Raw genomic sequence first — 12,744 nt, 5'->3', positions numbered from 1 at the left:
ACAGCTGCAGTCTGCAGCCTACTATTATTATAAAAATGTACACTCTCTAGTCTGTGTCCTTTGTGTGTGTGTGTGTGTGTGTGTGTGTGTGTGTGTGTGTGTGTGTGTGTGTGTGTGTGTGTGTGTGTGTGTGTGTGTGTGCGTGCGCGCGCCGTGCCCATTGTCTGAAAACATATTTTTATCAAACAATATAGGCCTACTCTGGTTATGGTCGTTGTCACAGCGGCGTATTAGCGGACAACCCGCCTCCACCTGAAAGCGTCGGAGCAGCAAGGCGGAACAGTGCGAATGTTTCATAAAAAATTACAGGTTGCAACCCTAACCCTGTGGAGAAAACAAAAAAACCCTGGCAAAACAAAACAAAACATATATAAATCTGTTTTATTATAAATATCTGTATTATTATAGAAGGTATTGCGCAATACCAGCGCAGGATAATACACAAATAAAAAGCTCAGCTGCAGCCAATTGTGCTCTTGAGCTTTTTGCCATTTTTCGGCATAAATGTTCGTAAAGTAGCACTTATTGAAACCTACTACCCTGCTTGTAGGCATCAAAAGTCATCAGAAATTAATTTAGTGATGAAATAAAACTTTAAATTGTAAAAAACTTCCCGGAGCTTATGGCGTCTTCTCTGCTGCGTTCTGCCTCTGCTTAGACCAGTGTGGCGAGACCAGCAGAGGCCCTGCTTGGTCTCGCCGCTTGTAGGTAGTTGTGCGCTACTGCCCTCTAGTGGCCCACTATGATACCACATTCTACCGTTAGACAGAATTACTGCCGCATCGTGGTAAAACACGCTTATAGATCCGTCTACCACTGTAGCTGTTACAGCTGCCGCTCACTGCTTGAGTCGCCTGGCTCTGTGCAGTAGCTAGTAGCCTGCCTGTCGTTCTCATGAAGAGCTCAGCTGTCCTGCTTTTAACGTGCATTGCAGCGGCGGATGCCATAAATGACGATGCCATCGTTCAAAACGATGTTTCACTGTAAAACAATCACGATGGATATATTGGTGACATCGCACAACCCTAGCTCTGACCCACATCCAGGAAGTGAAATGTATCTCATGAGCACCTTCTTCTATATCTTGTCCTCCATAAAACTTGTTTTCTCTCCCTATGGTCACTCCTGCATGGTCTCTGTAGTTTTCACTACAATAGTGCAGCTTATCAAATAACATTTCTTCATTACAGTATAACAGTCCTCTTACCTTGTGTCTGAAGGTCCAGGTCCATTACTGAAGTTTGGAGGAAAATCTTTAGACCAGTCAGTCTTCATAGACAGACAGCTGGGTACTGGAGACTCTGCTCTGCCCTCCTCTTCCTCCTCCTCCTTCCTCATCTTCTGGACTTTGTGATCTTGTATCTGTGAAAGGTGTTACACAAATAAGCTTTAGTTATTTTCAGTCTCAGAGGTAAACCAGTTGGCCTATACTGGGGTGGGGGGGTAAACGGTTATATTTAGGCAATTAAAACAACTTGGTTCAGGTTAGGGAAATGGTTTGGTCATGTGTGTGTTTTTTTATGTGACTCACGGTTTAGAAACGCTGGGAATCGAACTCCGGGCGCTGACAACAACCCCCACCGCACCGCTCTTACTGTCCACCGTGCTATTTCAATGTGACACACACACACACACACACACACACACACACACACACACACACACCCACACACACCCCCACACACACCCACACACACACACACACACACACACACACACACACACACACACACACACACACACACCATTTTATTCTAGCTTCATTCATTATTGTTTATTTTAATCAACACTTGTCTTGAATGAGAATTGCATTTTCAAGCAGATCCTCAGCTGGCTGTAGTGTCGGGTGGATACTGTCAGTCAGGTGCTGAAATCTGTAGAACAGGTGCATCAGCGCCCCTCTGTGGTCACCCACGGTATCCACAGATTTCAGTGAAACTGCTGGTTTATGAGAACTCCGCCCGCCCTCAGTCAGAGACGAGAGGCGGATGACACAACACAAGCGGACCAGTCAGACTCTGTAGGCAAGTCGACGCATGTACAGTAGTAGGCGGCCCTCTGTAGGCCTAATATAATATGAAGTCTGCTTGCACTTATTAAATTGCCTTAACTTTGACCGTGTGCTCCAGTTTGTTTCTTTTTCATGTGTTCACTCAGTCCCCTTTTCTGAGAAGCACCGGTTGGGCGCAGTTCGTCAGCTGAAGCGCGGATTTCCCTCTGTTCTATAATAGAGGGTTTGCACGGCGCGTCATCAAAAGGGGACACGTGTGGCCGCGGCCATCGTGGAGATACTGTCACAGCACGTAAACAATAGCCTACTAAACCGCAACGAACTGTTCCAGATTATCCATCAAAATGGTCAATTATTGCCGTGTTTTTGGTTGCACTAATCGGTCAGACCGGGAAAAACATTTGGAGTACTACAGATTGCCAAAAGTTATCACAAATCAGGGAGAAGAGTGCAAAAAATTGACCGAGGAAAGGAGGCGTTTGTGGTTAGCCAAACTGAATCAGGATTTCCGGGGCAAGAATCTTGACAACATTCGAGTTTGTTCTGCACATTTCTTGTCAGGTATGTGACATTAATACAGCAACTCTTACCTAATTTTATAGTGCAATAGTATGCAAGGATAACTATATTAAGGTCATGTTAATGGCATTGTTGGCTGCATAAAGTTATTTGAATTGATCTGATCCCATTTCATAGCCTACTACAGTACAAGACTTGTGTAGTTACATTCCTAAAATGAAGCTTAAAAAGTGTGCTATATTTCTCATTGTATTTCCAGGTAAAAGATCTGACCTGTACAAGAAGGATGACCCAGATTGGGTGCCATCTGTCGATATGATAGGAAAGCCTCCCCAACCACCCAAAGAAACACCGACATCACGCTACAAGCGCCGTGTGAATCGAGCCCAGCAGAAACAGGTTGATGATGCTGCCCATTCCTCGCATGTTATGGATATCCCAGCAGCTGATGAGGATTCTACCACAAGTGATGATTATGTCAGTGATGATGTGTGCATTATTGGGACTCAAACCGAAATGACTGGTGATTTTATTGACTCTATGACCAGTGAACTTCAAAATCTGAGAACGGAAAACATTCAGTTGCGTTCTGATCTGGAACATTTGTCCTCTTCCTATGAGCAAAGTGCATTTGTGGGTAAAGATGAAAAGGTTATCTTTTTCACTGGCCTACCTACATTCCAGGTTTTATTATCACTTTTTACATACCTTAGTCCTCATCTCCCTGTGAAGAAGTCACTCAATCCATTCCAGGTGCTGATGCTGACATTGATGCGACTAAGGCTTAATGTTTCTACAACTTTCCTGTCTTATGCATTCAATGTGTCAATAGCCACCGCTTCTAGGGTATTCACTGATGTTATTGATGTCATGTATATTCGCATGAAAGCCCTTATTATATGGCCAGAAAGAGAACAGTTGCAAAAGACGATGCCGATGCAATTCAGAAAACATTTTGGGAAAAGATGTGCTGTTATTATCGACTGCTTTGAGGTGTTTACAGATCGTCCATCTAACCTTCTAGCCAGAGCAGAAACATGGTCCTCCTACAAGCACCATAACACAGTTAAATTTCTGATTGGCATTACACCACAGGGCACAGTCAATTACATATCAAGTGCATGGGGAGGAAGAGTCAGCGACAAGTACATCACTGAAAACTGTGGCTTTTTGGACAAAATTATTCCGGGTGATTTAGTTCTTGCTGACCGTGGCTTTGATATTCAGGACACTTTAGGTTGCATAATGGCTCGGGTGAAAATCCCAGCCTTTACTCGAGGGAAGTCACAGTTAGCTCCAGTTGACTTGGAAACCACAAGGAAAATTGCTAATGTCAGGATTCATGTTGAGCGTGTCATTGGTAGTGTGCGCCAGAAATACTGTATTTTGGGGGGGACATTGCCGATTGATTTCTTGATGTGCAAGGTCACAGAGTTTTTGTACCATAGACAAGATTGGAGTTGTCTGTTGTGCTCTGGTGAACTTTTGTCCATCAGTTGTTGATTTTGATTAAAGTGTCTCGTCATTGTAAAGTAGTTTGTGTGGTACGAATACACACAGTATGCCATTCTCATCAGAATACACTCTTTTATTAAGAGAATGAAACAGCAATGTTTTGGAAAAACATTCTTTTAAATAAAACTTTCAGCCTAATTCAAACAGTGTCTGAAGTGCAAGTTTCTGGACTGTGGTTGGCTACAATTAGGCTGTAGGCATACACATCACAAATAAATGAAGACATGTTCATAAAAAAGTGAGATACACAAATAAGAAAATAGCACAACATCTTTTTTTACTCGATACGTTTCTTGCCCCTTTTTGGCAGAAACTGAGGGAGCCTACGACAGTTAGGACAATACCATTTTCCTTTAGGCGCAACCTCAACATTAACACAGGAATAGTGAAACCACTGAATACCACATTTTGCATTGTCACACAATATCATCTGACCAAACTCAGTCTGGCCACAGGAACACCAGGTCTTTTCTTGCTGGCTGGAACTGGTTGCATTATCAGAACCATCTGAATGGACAGATACAGCAGGCTGTGGGGACACATTAACCATGGTAGATGAAAGCCTAGTGTAGAACTTGCCAACTAGCTCTGGCATAATGGCTGTGTCAAAAATGTGCTTGCTTTTCTGACATATCATGCCCCAGAACTCTTCATCAAATAAAATGTGCTCAACATGCAGATCTTTCTCTGTCCAAACTACAAAATAAGCAGATTCCAGTTTGCACACTCCAAGCTGAGTTTGCACCTGGTAGAAATACTGGTGGTTTCTACTTAGTGTCAGTTTCCCTTCACCATCCTTCTCCAAGTAAAATCCTGTAACACCATCTAACTTGTCACCTTTTACACAGAATGGACATTTAATTTCAAGCACACTGATGCCACAACAATCACAAGAAACAAGGCCGTCCGGTGAAGCACCCAAAAATGGCACACTTGGATTGATAAAGAAACCTGTGTCATGCACTTTCACATTTTCATGACATTTCCTATGTTCATCTGTAAACATATCACGTGCAAATTTCTCATGAGTACATCCCCAGGTAGTGGCTTTTGATGTAAATTTGTATGATTCGGGATAGCATACACTTTTGATCAAGCTCTGGGCTGGTTGTTTTGGATCAGTGCAGCATGCAGTTTTCATTTTAGACGCTGTAATTCGACCAGCACGAAATTGAAACCAGAGTTTAGAAGCAGCTTGATCCCTTGTAGCTTCCTCAACTGCCTTTGCTTGCTCCTCTGATACTGAAATTTCAACATCATTGCAAATAGACAATACATCGCTATAGTCCATGTGAACTGCTTCCTCGTTTCGCAATTCAGTCAACACAAGAGGAAAGTTTTCACCAATCGGTTTGGGAACATAACAGTCTGAATAAGGCTCAATCAGGGACAAAATAGCACATTTTGAGCCAGTTGTGCTAAGAGAGTGGAATAATGATGCCAATTCCTCACTGGTTGGAGGTGGTGTTTTGCTTACTTTAGGAGTGGGACAGCTAGCACCTTCTTTCTCAAGTGACTGTACATGACCAGCACAGTCACTCTTAGCAGCTATTTTACTTTATATGTCTTTGCTGCAGTGAAGTCAATTTTTCGGCATTCCTTGTACTCCACCTTTGACAATGCAGTAGGTAACAACCAATATGCCTTTTCCTGTGTCACTGTCTTTGAGTCCCTCAAATTCACTGTTGCTTCAATGAGGAACAAAAGTGCAGCGACATGTGTGCACGTTTCCCCCAGGCCGGCCATACATGTACAGTGCGCTCCGCGAATCTTTCCCGACTTTTCAGCAATGATCCAGGGCTCCAGGGGCTTTTCTCGTAGTCGTTGGGAATGAAGTACCTGAATAAAAGACAAGACAAAAATATATAAGCTTGTAAGAACAACAAACTAATTTCTCCTTTAATAAATTGGTTGAAGAGGGGCATTTTAATTGTTTATATATTTTATGATAGATCAGCCTTTTGATTAAAAAAATGTGTACTAGTAGACAGGGTCCAAAATTAGCACCCAGCCACCAGCCAAATGCTGGTAGGACATGAAACATTTGATCATATGACTATAGCTAATTTGCATTTCACATCAAGTTTGAAATTTACATCGATTTGCTAGAAAGATGAACATTTCAGCTTTTCACCAGGGCACTCACTGCTGTCACTAAGTTGACTGTACAGTACAGTACAGTAGAGTACAGTAGAGTACAGTAGAGTACAGTATGTTTTGATTTAACCATTAAACAACCAATCCAAGTCAGAAACACAACCGCATAGCTAGCATGTTATAATTCAAAATCCTGAGTACCAACAATTAACTAGCCTGTACTCCATGAAATGTTGTTAATCCAAACTGTAAAGCTAGCTAAATTGTCGCGAATGCATCACCTACCTTGGCTTTCACGACACACATGTCATTGATGATCTGATACTGTGGCTCCCTCACCCATCCGCACACCATCTGGTTGTAGGCTTCCAATCCTTTGTAACATTTAAGGTCTTCAGTTGTGTATGGGCTTGGTGAAAAAACGAGATAGTTTACTATATCGGGATAGGTAATAGACGGCAGACTTGAGGGGTCGTCATTCCAAGAAGAAGGAGCCAGCTCGTACGGATCTTGATTGCCTATCAACTTTAGTTTCTCAAAATATCGCGTCCGTTCCTGCTGACTAAGTCCTTCTCTGTACGTTTTAGCAGCGTCCACTCGTTTTTGTAAACACTTTTGTTGTTTAGACATCTTAAAATCTGCATAAATTCAGCGTACAATCCATTCTCCATTCAGTCAGTGTGCAAGGGATCTTTTGTTTACTTTGAGTGCCTCCACGATGGCCGTGCATCCGGGTTACTGACCAAAACGTGACGTAGGTGAAAACCCTCTATATGAAGCAGATTAGTTTCCCACCCCGCTCTGAAGTCTTGATCTGCCTGCAGAAAGTCAACCAGACGTTTCTCTCTTTATGAGGAGTCATGTGACTGAAAGACGCTCATCTCGCAGAGTCTCAGACACACAGATGGAATAAAACTGGGTTAATTTAACGGTTTAATAAACTGCGTCATGTCGGTCTTCTGTGAAGTACAGGGCCACCGCCCACATCAACTTCCCTCTTTGTTTTACTGACGTCATTATCTCACTGTTACATCTTTTCTATGAGCGTTACTTTGAGAGAGAGGAAAAGAGGCAGGTGAACGCAGGAGAAGACCGTAGACAACTGACTCAGAGACTTTTACAATAAACAGGGACCTACAGTAGCTAAACTCAGTGGAAAAAGGTGATTGATATCAGCCCGGGCAGATACACAAAAAACCACTCAAATCATGAACTTAGGACAAGTGACTGTTAGCTCACCTAAAGGCACCTGAAGGTGACTATAGTTTCATCCCTGAATCAAATAATGATAGGAATAATAATGTAGTAAATAACACTCACCCTGCTTCTCCCTCCTGCTCTGCTCTGCTCTCTGAATTTGAAATGGAGTCGGTCTGACTCGCTCTCTGAACTGACACATTTTACTTTCACTTTCAACAGTTTGCTCTGCCTCAGCCTGTACAGTAGGGCTCCACGCGCACCCCCCTTATTTATTTTTTCTAGTCTGGATTTTAGAAAAAAATGTCCAAAATGCTGTTTTTTTTCAAGGGGGCTAAATAACTAATGATTCAAAGTCAGACAAAAGTTTGGCGAGGGAAAAACGGCCATCACCATTTTCCAAATGGTCCCTTGACCCTGTCACCTCAATATATGTGAATGGAAATGGGTTATATGGGTACCCACAAGCCTCCCCTGTACAGACATGCCACATTTATCCTAATCTCATGCAGTTTTGGGCAAGAACCACATTGTTTTTTACATGCAGTAGGTCTGGAAAAGTGTCATTTCCACCTATTGCAAAAATGGTGTATTTGACCATTTCTGCATACTGGAGTCCCTAAAGAGTCTTGGAATTTCATAAATGTGGGTATGACTGACCAGCTGAGACTCTTATAGATTCAATAAGCCCAATTGGTGGCTATTCATGTCTGATCTATAGTCCCCAGAGTAGCCATGTCATTGTAGTGAGACACTTTTTTGAAACTAGATCTCACTGTATGAAAAGCAATGACCTCTGGCTACCTCTAGGACAGGGCTTTTCAAAGTCTGAGACTGTGGGCCTCCCCCCACACAAAACTTGGAAAAAGGAGCCCCCCTCACTCAACTCCTGGATGCCTATCTGGTATCAAGATGTTGTTATTTGATCCACATAGACTCAACAATCGATCCCTGATAGCCTGATATTGCTGTTTGACATACTTCAGACTACACCAAATACATAAAAAGGTCTGTCTGAAGGCATTTATTTGCTTCTGACTCTGGGAAAGTCAGATTCCCCAAACTACTGTGAACTATCTCTTTAATCAAATCACACACATTGGCTATTCTATGACATCTCCTTTTAATAGGCTAACTAATATAATATGGTTTCACTTTATAATTTGACTGAGCCTCCCCTGAAACTGCTTGGAGCCCCCCTGGGGAGGCCCTTTGTAAACTCCTGCTCTATAGCATATCCATAGCATCATGAACCTTTGCAACCACGAACTAGAGACCTGGGTCATTCAGACAATCCATTACTTTATTGTTTCTGAACAATTTCCAAAACAGAAGTTCTCTAGGAGAGGAAGCTTTAGTTCTAATAGTCGTCCTCTTCATCATCATTCAAGTCAGCCTCAATGGTCTCACCTTTCTCTTCTTCCTCCTATTTTTCTTAATCCCTCCCTCTTTGCTATCGGCCTCCTTATCAAGTATGTCAACCAGAGATGGTGTCATGATATGGGCCCGGCAGGCAATGATCTCTCTCTCTCTCTCTCTCTCTCTCTCTCTCTCTCTCTCTCTCTCTCTCTCTCTCTCTCTATATATATATATATTTATATTTATATTTATATACATTCCCATTGGCAATGGAAATATAGAACTAAATGTAGTTCCTTCTTTAAAATAGAAAAGTGAACTCCATAAAAACATGTATATATATATATAAATATAGCATATCAGTCATAGTAGCAATATTTACACATTGAACTGTGACTTTATATCCTCCCACCCACAAAGGGAGAACAGTAGAAAAGAGCCAAATTGGAAACAGCTAAATTATAGTCAAGGTGCCCCCTCCACCGTGAGGCTGACAGGCCATGATCAGGTGAAGGGACACACTAGAGGCACCTCTGATAGTTTACAGGGTGCGTTACAACACAGCTATGGACCAACAACTTAGAGAAGAGACCCAGAGACACTACTTCTACATCAGAGGCAATGTTAGTTTGTAGAACAGCAACACCAGCGCCCCGATCGGGTCAGGTGGTGAGTTTCCATCCTTGACATCGCCAGCAGGAGAAAATCCAGTGATGTTTATAATAACATGAGTTTCTGTTATCCTGTGGGGCTGGATGAACTCTGTGTCGCCATCTTTCACATGGACAATAACAAGAATTCACATGTAGAGTAGATCTCACAGTGTGGGAGATAAAGTTGACAGACACACTTCTGGTGGCGTTCTATGTCAAACAGCGCCCCCGCAGGCTTCTTGTTATACTGGGCTAACATCTGTTTCCATGGGACAATCTTGTAATCCACGTCCCCTTCTCCTTTCATGTTATTAAGCAGTCAGGCCACTCACTGAACAGCAGGCCAGGCGCCGCCTACTGGTTTACTAGTGGTTTTATTACTTTATTCAGGGTTAAAGTGGGTGCATCTCATTGTAAAATTGGACTCGGCCCAAATTGGGCTTCAAACGGCCCAAATTGGGCTTCAAACGGCCCAAATCTGTATTCAACCGACCCAAATCTGGCTTCAAACAGCCCAAATCTGGCTTCAAACGACCCAAATCGGGCTTCAAACGGCCCAAATCTGGCTTCAAACGGCCCAAATCGAGCTTCAAACGGCCCAAATTGGGCTTCAAACAGTCCAAATTTTTCGCCGCCGCCCTTCGGACGCCAGCATGCACGTCGGCCCGTATCGGCCTGGCCTGCTTGGTATCTAATGCCCGGCCTGAATTATGATCCCAGTCCACCCCTGCTTGCATGTACAGTTTAACAATCGCTTGTTTGCTGACATGTACAGTAATTCTAACAATTGTTTGTTTGCCACATGTAATGTAATGTGAGATACACTAGTATCGTTCATAATTAATGATTTTGCAGTCTTTCGTTTGACAGTTATTGAAAGTTTTGCGGGGGGGGGGGGGGGCACCACAAAACAATTACGCTTAGGGCACCCAAATGGCCAGCAGCGGCCCTGCATGTTAAACTCTTAGACCTGCTGTCACCCTGACTGGTACAGGCCTGAGGAGGTGCACTAAAACCCACAGATGGGGGCTCGGACTTGAGTCACACTTAAAGGTCCCATACTGTGAAAATCGCTTTTGATTGGGTTTTGTGGTTTGTATAAACTTGGGGGTGTCTGTACAAGTCTGTAAAAGTATGAAATCACTTCCTACAGTCATTCCTCTCCCTCCCCTGCCACAAGATGGAGCCACAGGAGAGGCGAATTAGAGTTCCAGAATTTGCAAGGATTTTGTACGTCACATGTCGCCAATCAATCAAAAATTCACAGGGCCCGCCCAGAGCCCGCCCTCTCTCTCCCATGATTGTGACCTCAACCTAGCTTGTTGTGAACGTGACTGCCAGCCTACAGTCAAGGCTGCCAGCTCGCACTCGCTGCTCCGGCGGCCATGTCGTCAAAAAAGAAGTGCATTGTACCCGGTTGTATTCAACCACCAAACTCATCACTGCACAGCTTTCCTTAAGAGAAATATCTTGTGGATAAATGGATGGATAAATTAGTACTGGAGAAAGGATCCATTCCAACGATACGGGACCCTTGCCACAGCATTGAGACGGTGAGTTTATTGACGCAATACTGTAATATAATTTCGTTTTTGCTAACAGCTGGCCATGACATCGTTATGTGTGCTTGTTTGTGTTTCTCCTCGTTGCAAGCAGTGAGGAGATAGTGCTGAAAATGGCTATTATATGTGCATGGCGTGCTCTAACTGTAATGCAGCAAACACTTTGTGGTAGTGTCGCCTAACGTAACTTTGTCTGTAATATTGTTAGAATCGGGCCACTTGCAGGATTATGATAGCTCTGGGAGTATGAAGGCAGCGCCAGCTGAGCTAACGTTCATTTAGCCACAGGCCTACTGTAGTATAAACTGCTCTTCAATATAACTAACGCTAGCCGTTATGAATCTCTTCAATATAACTAGCTGATATTGAAATAACTAACGCTATAGTTTTGTAAACAGTTGTTGTCGCAACCATAAACATGATTCTCTGGAGGTTGTCCTATTTTCCTTGAGACAGTTGGAGACATTTAGAATACATGGTAATTATTGAGGCTGTAGTTTGCAGGTAATGTAGTTTTAGATTGCAGCGATTGAGCCAACTTTACCCTTTTGTGTGTCTCTAGTAGGCTACAGTCTGACTTCCCTACCTACCAAGAGAGACCATCCAGGATCCTGCCGTCTGCTTAGCCGACTTTCAGTACGGTATGTTTACCAACACATTTTTATTGTACACACAAACCTCTGTAAATATGACAATTCAATAAATATAGAAATGTTATTATAAAATAATCTGTACATGAAAATCGCTAATTTGCTACATAATGATGTACACTCTTCTGTAATGGAACTGTTTTCCCCCCATTCAGTCATGTCTCCTGAAGCATCAGCGTCGAAGAGTGCAGCACCCAGCACACACCTGCAACCGAGAAATCCTCCAGCTACCTAGCTGACAAAATATCTGTCTGTAGACATTGAGAATAGAGTACACATACTGTCAAATATATTTCATATATTTTTGTAATACTTAGTCTCATATAATTTATGTGATTGATAGCCTACAGCACCACTTTACTGCTACAGTGGAACATTCCTGTGATTTTGCAGCATAGCATGGTCCTGCACAAGCATTTTGTGTGTATTTTCTATAATAAAATAATTAGATTCTGTAAGAAGTCAGTGTTACTGTTTATCTACTTGGATGTGTAATAAAGTACAACACAATTACTTTGCTCAAATTTATTGTCATGTACCGTATCCATGTTGGCCATATTTGTCAAATCAATGCATGCACAGAATACACAACTGCTATACTGTAATAATTCCTAAGCTGTAAGGGTCCATAGTCTGATTTTGTTCATTGCATTCTGAAGTGAACATACACGCCAAGATGATCCTGAACAGGTTTGATTCTTCTGGCAAGTGGCAACCTAAAGGAATGAAAACGGATAACTTATTGCATTTTGCAAGCTTCAGAACATTACAATGACATTTATTATTTTGCAAGGGCAAATTAGATGTGAGTAACATTACTGTACAGACTACTGTAACATACAACCATAAAGGTATCAACTCAAGAAGTATGTTATTAATAGATAGCATAGGACACAATAAGCATTATTTTTTACATGTGTCATGTCAATATTTGTATCCCTTGATGAATCTTCACATCAATTTGATGCATTTGAACGTAAATGAACGTTATGCGTATGTCTGCTGTGGATTAGCCAGTCAGTAGTAGCTACATCCACACAGCAGGCAAGCTGGCGTGTATTGCTTATTAAAAAGGATCCCCATTATCTGCCGCCTAGACAACAGCTAACTAGTCTTCCTGGGGTCCAAATAGGCTATAGTGATAAGATAATATAACGCTAGGGATAATGGCCATGACAGAC

At 42.5% G+C, this 12,744-nt stretch overlaps 2 protein-coding genes across 2 annotated transcripts in view; one reads left to right on the top strand and one right to left on the bottom strand.

Annotated features, from left to right (window-relative positions):
- The window catches only part of LOC310771286 (uncharacterized protein), a gene marked incomplete at both ends in the record, with an annotated part of 28,609 nt that extends 22,113 nt beyond the window's left edge, over positions 1-6,496 (bottom strand). The window contains 2 exons of the mRNA XM_083663935.1: positions 1,208-1,362; positions 6,428-6,496. Coding sequence (XP_083520061.1) covers positions 1,208-1,362; positions 6,428-6,496 — 224 coding nt within the window. The remainder of the gene's footprint in view (positions 1-1,207; positions 1,363-6,427) is intronic.
- Positions 6,497-9,264: 2,768 nt separating this feature from the next.
- Positions 9,265-12,744, top strand: part of LOC310771285 (transient receptor potential cation channel subfamily M member 7-like) — a gene marked incomplete at both ends in the record, with an annotated part of 72,090 nt that continues 68,610 nt past the window's right edge. Inside the window, one exon of the mRNA XM_083663934.1 lies at positions 9,265-9,316. Coding sequence (XP_083520060.1) covers positions 9,265-9,316 — 52 coding nt within the window. The remainder of the gene's footprint in view (positions 9,317-12,744) is intronic.

Source organism: Poromitra crassiceps (assembly GCF_964638095.1).
Source record: "Poromitra crassiceps genome assembly, contig: HAP1_SCAFFOLD_498, whole genome shotgun sequence".
Taxonomy (NCBI): Eukaryota; Metazoa; Chordata; class Actinopteri; order Beryciformes; family Melamphaidae; genus Poromitra; species Poromitra crassiceps.
Note: the sequence above shows the minus strand (reverse complement) of the source record. Positions and strands in the feature narration are given on the sequence as shown.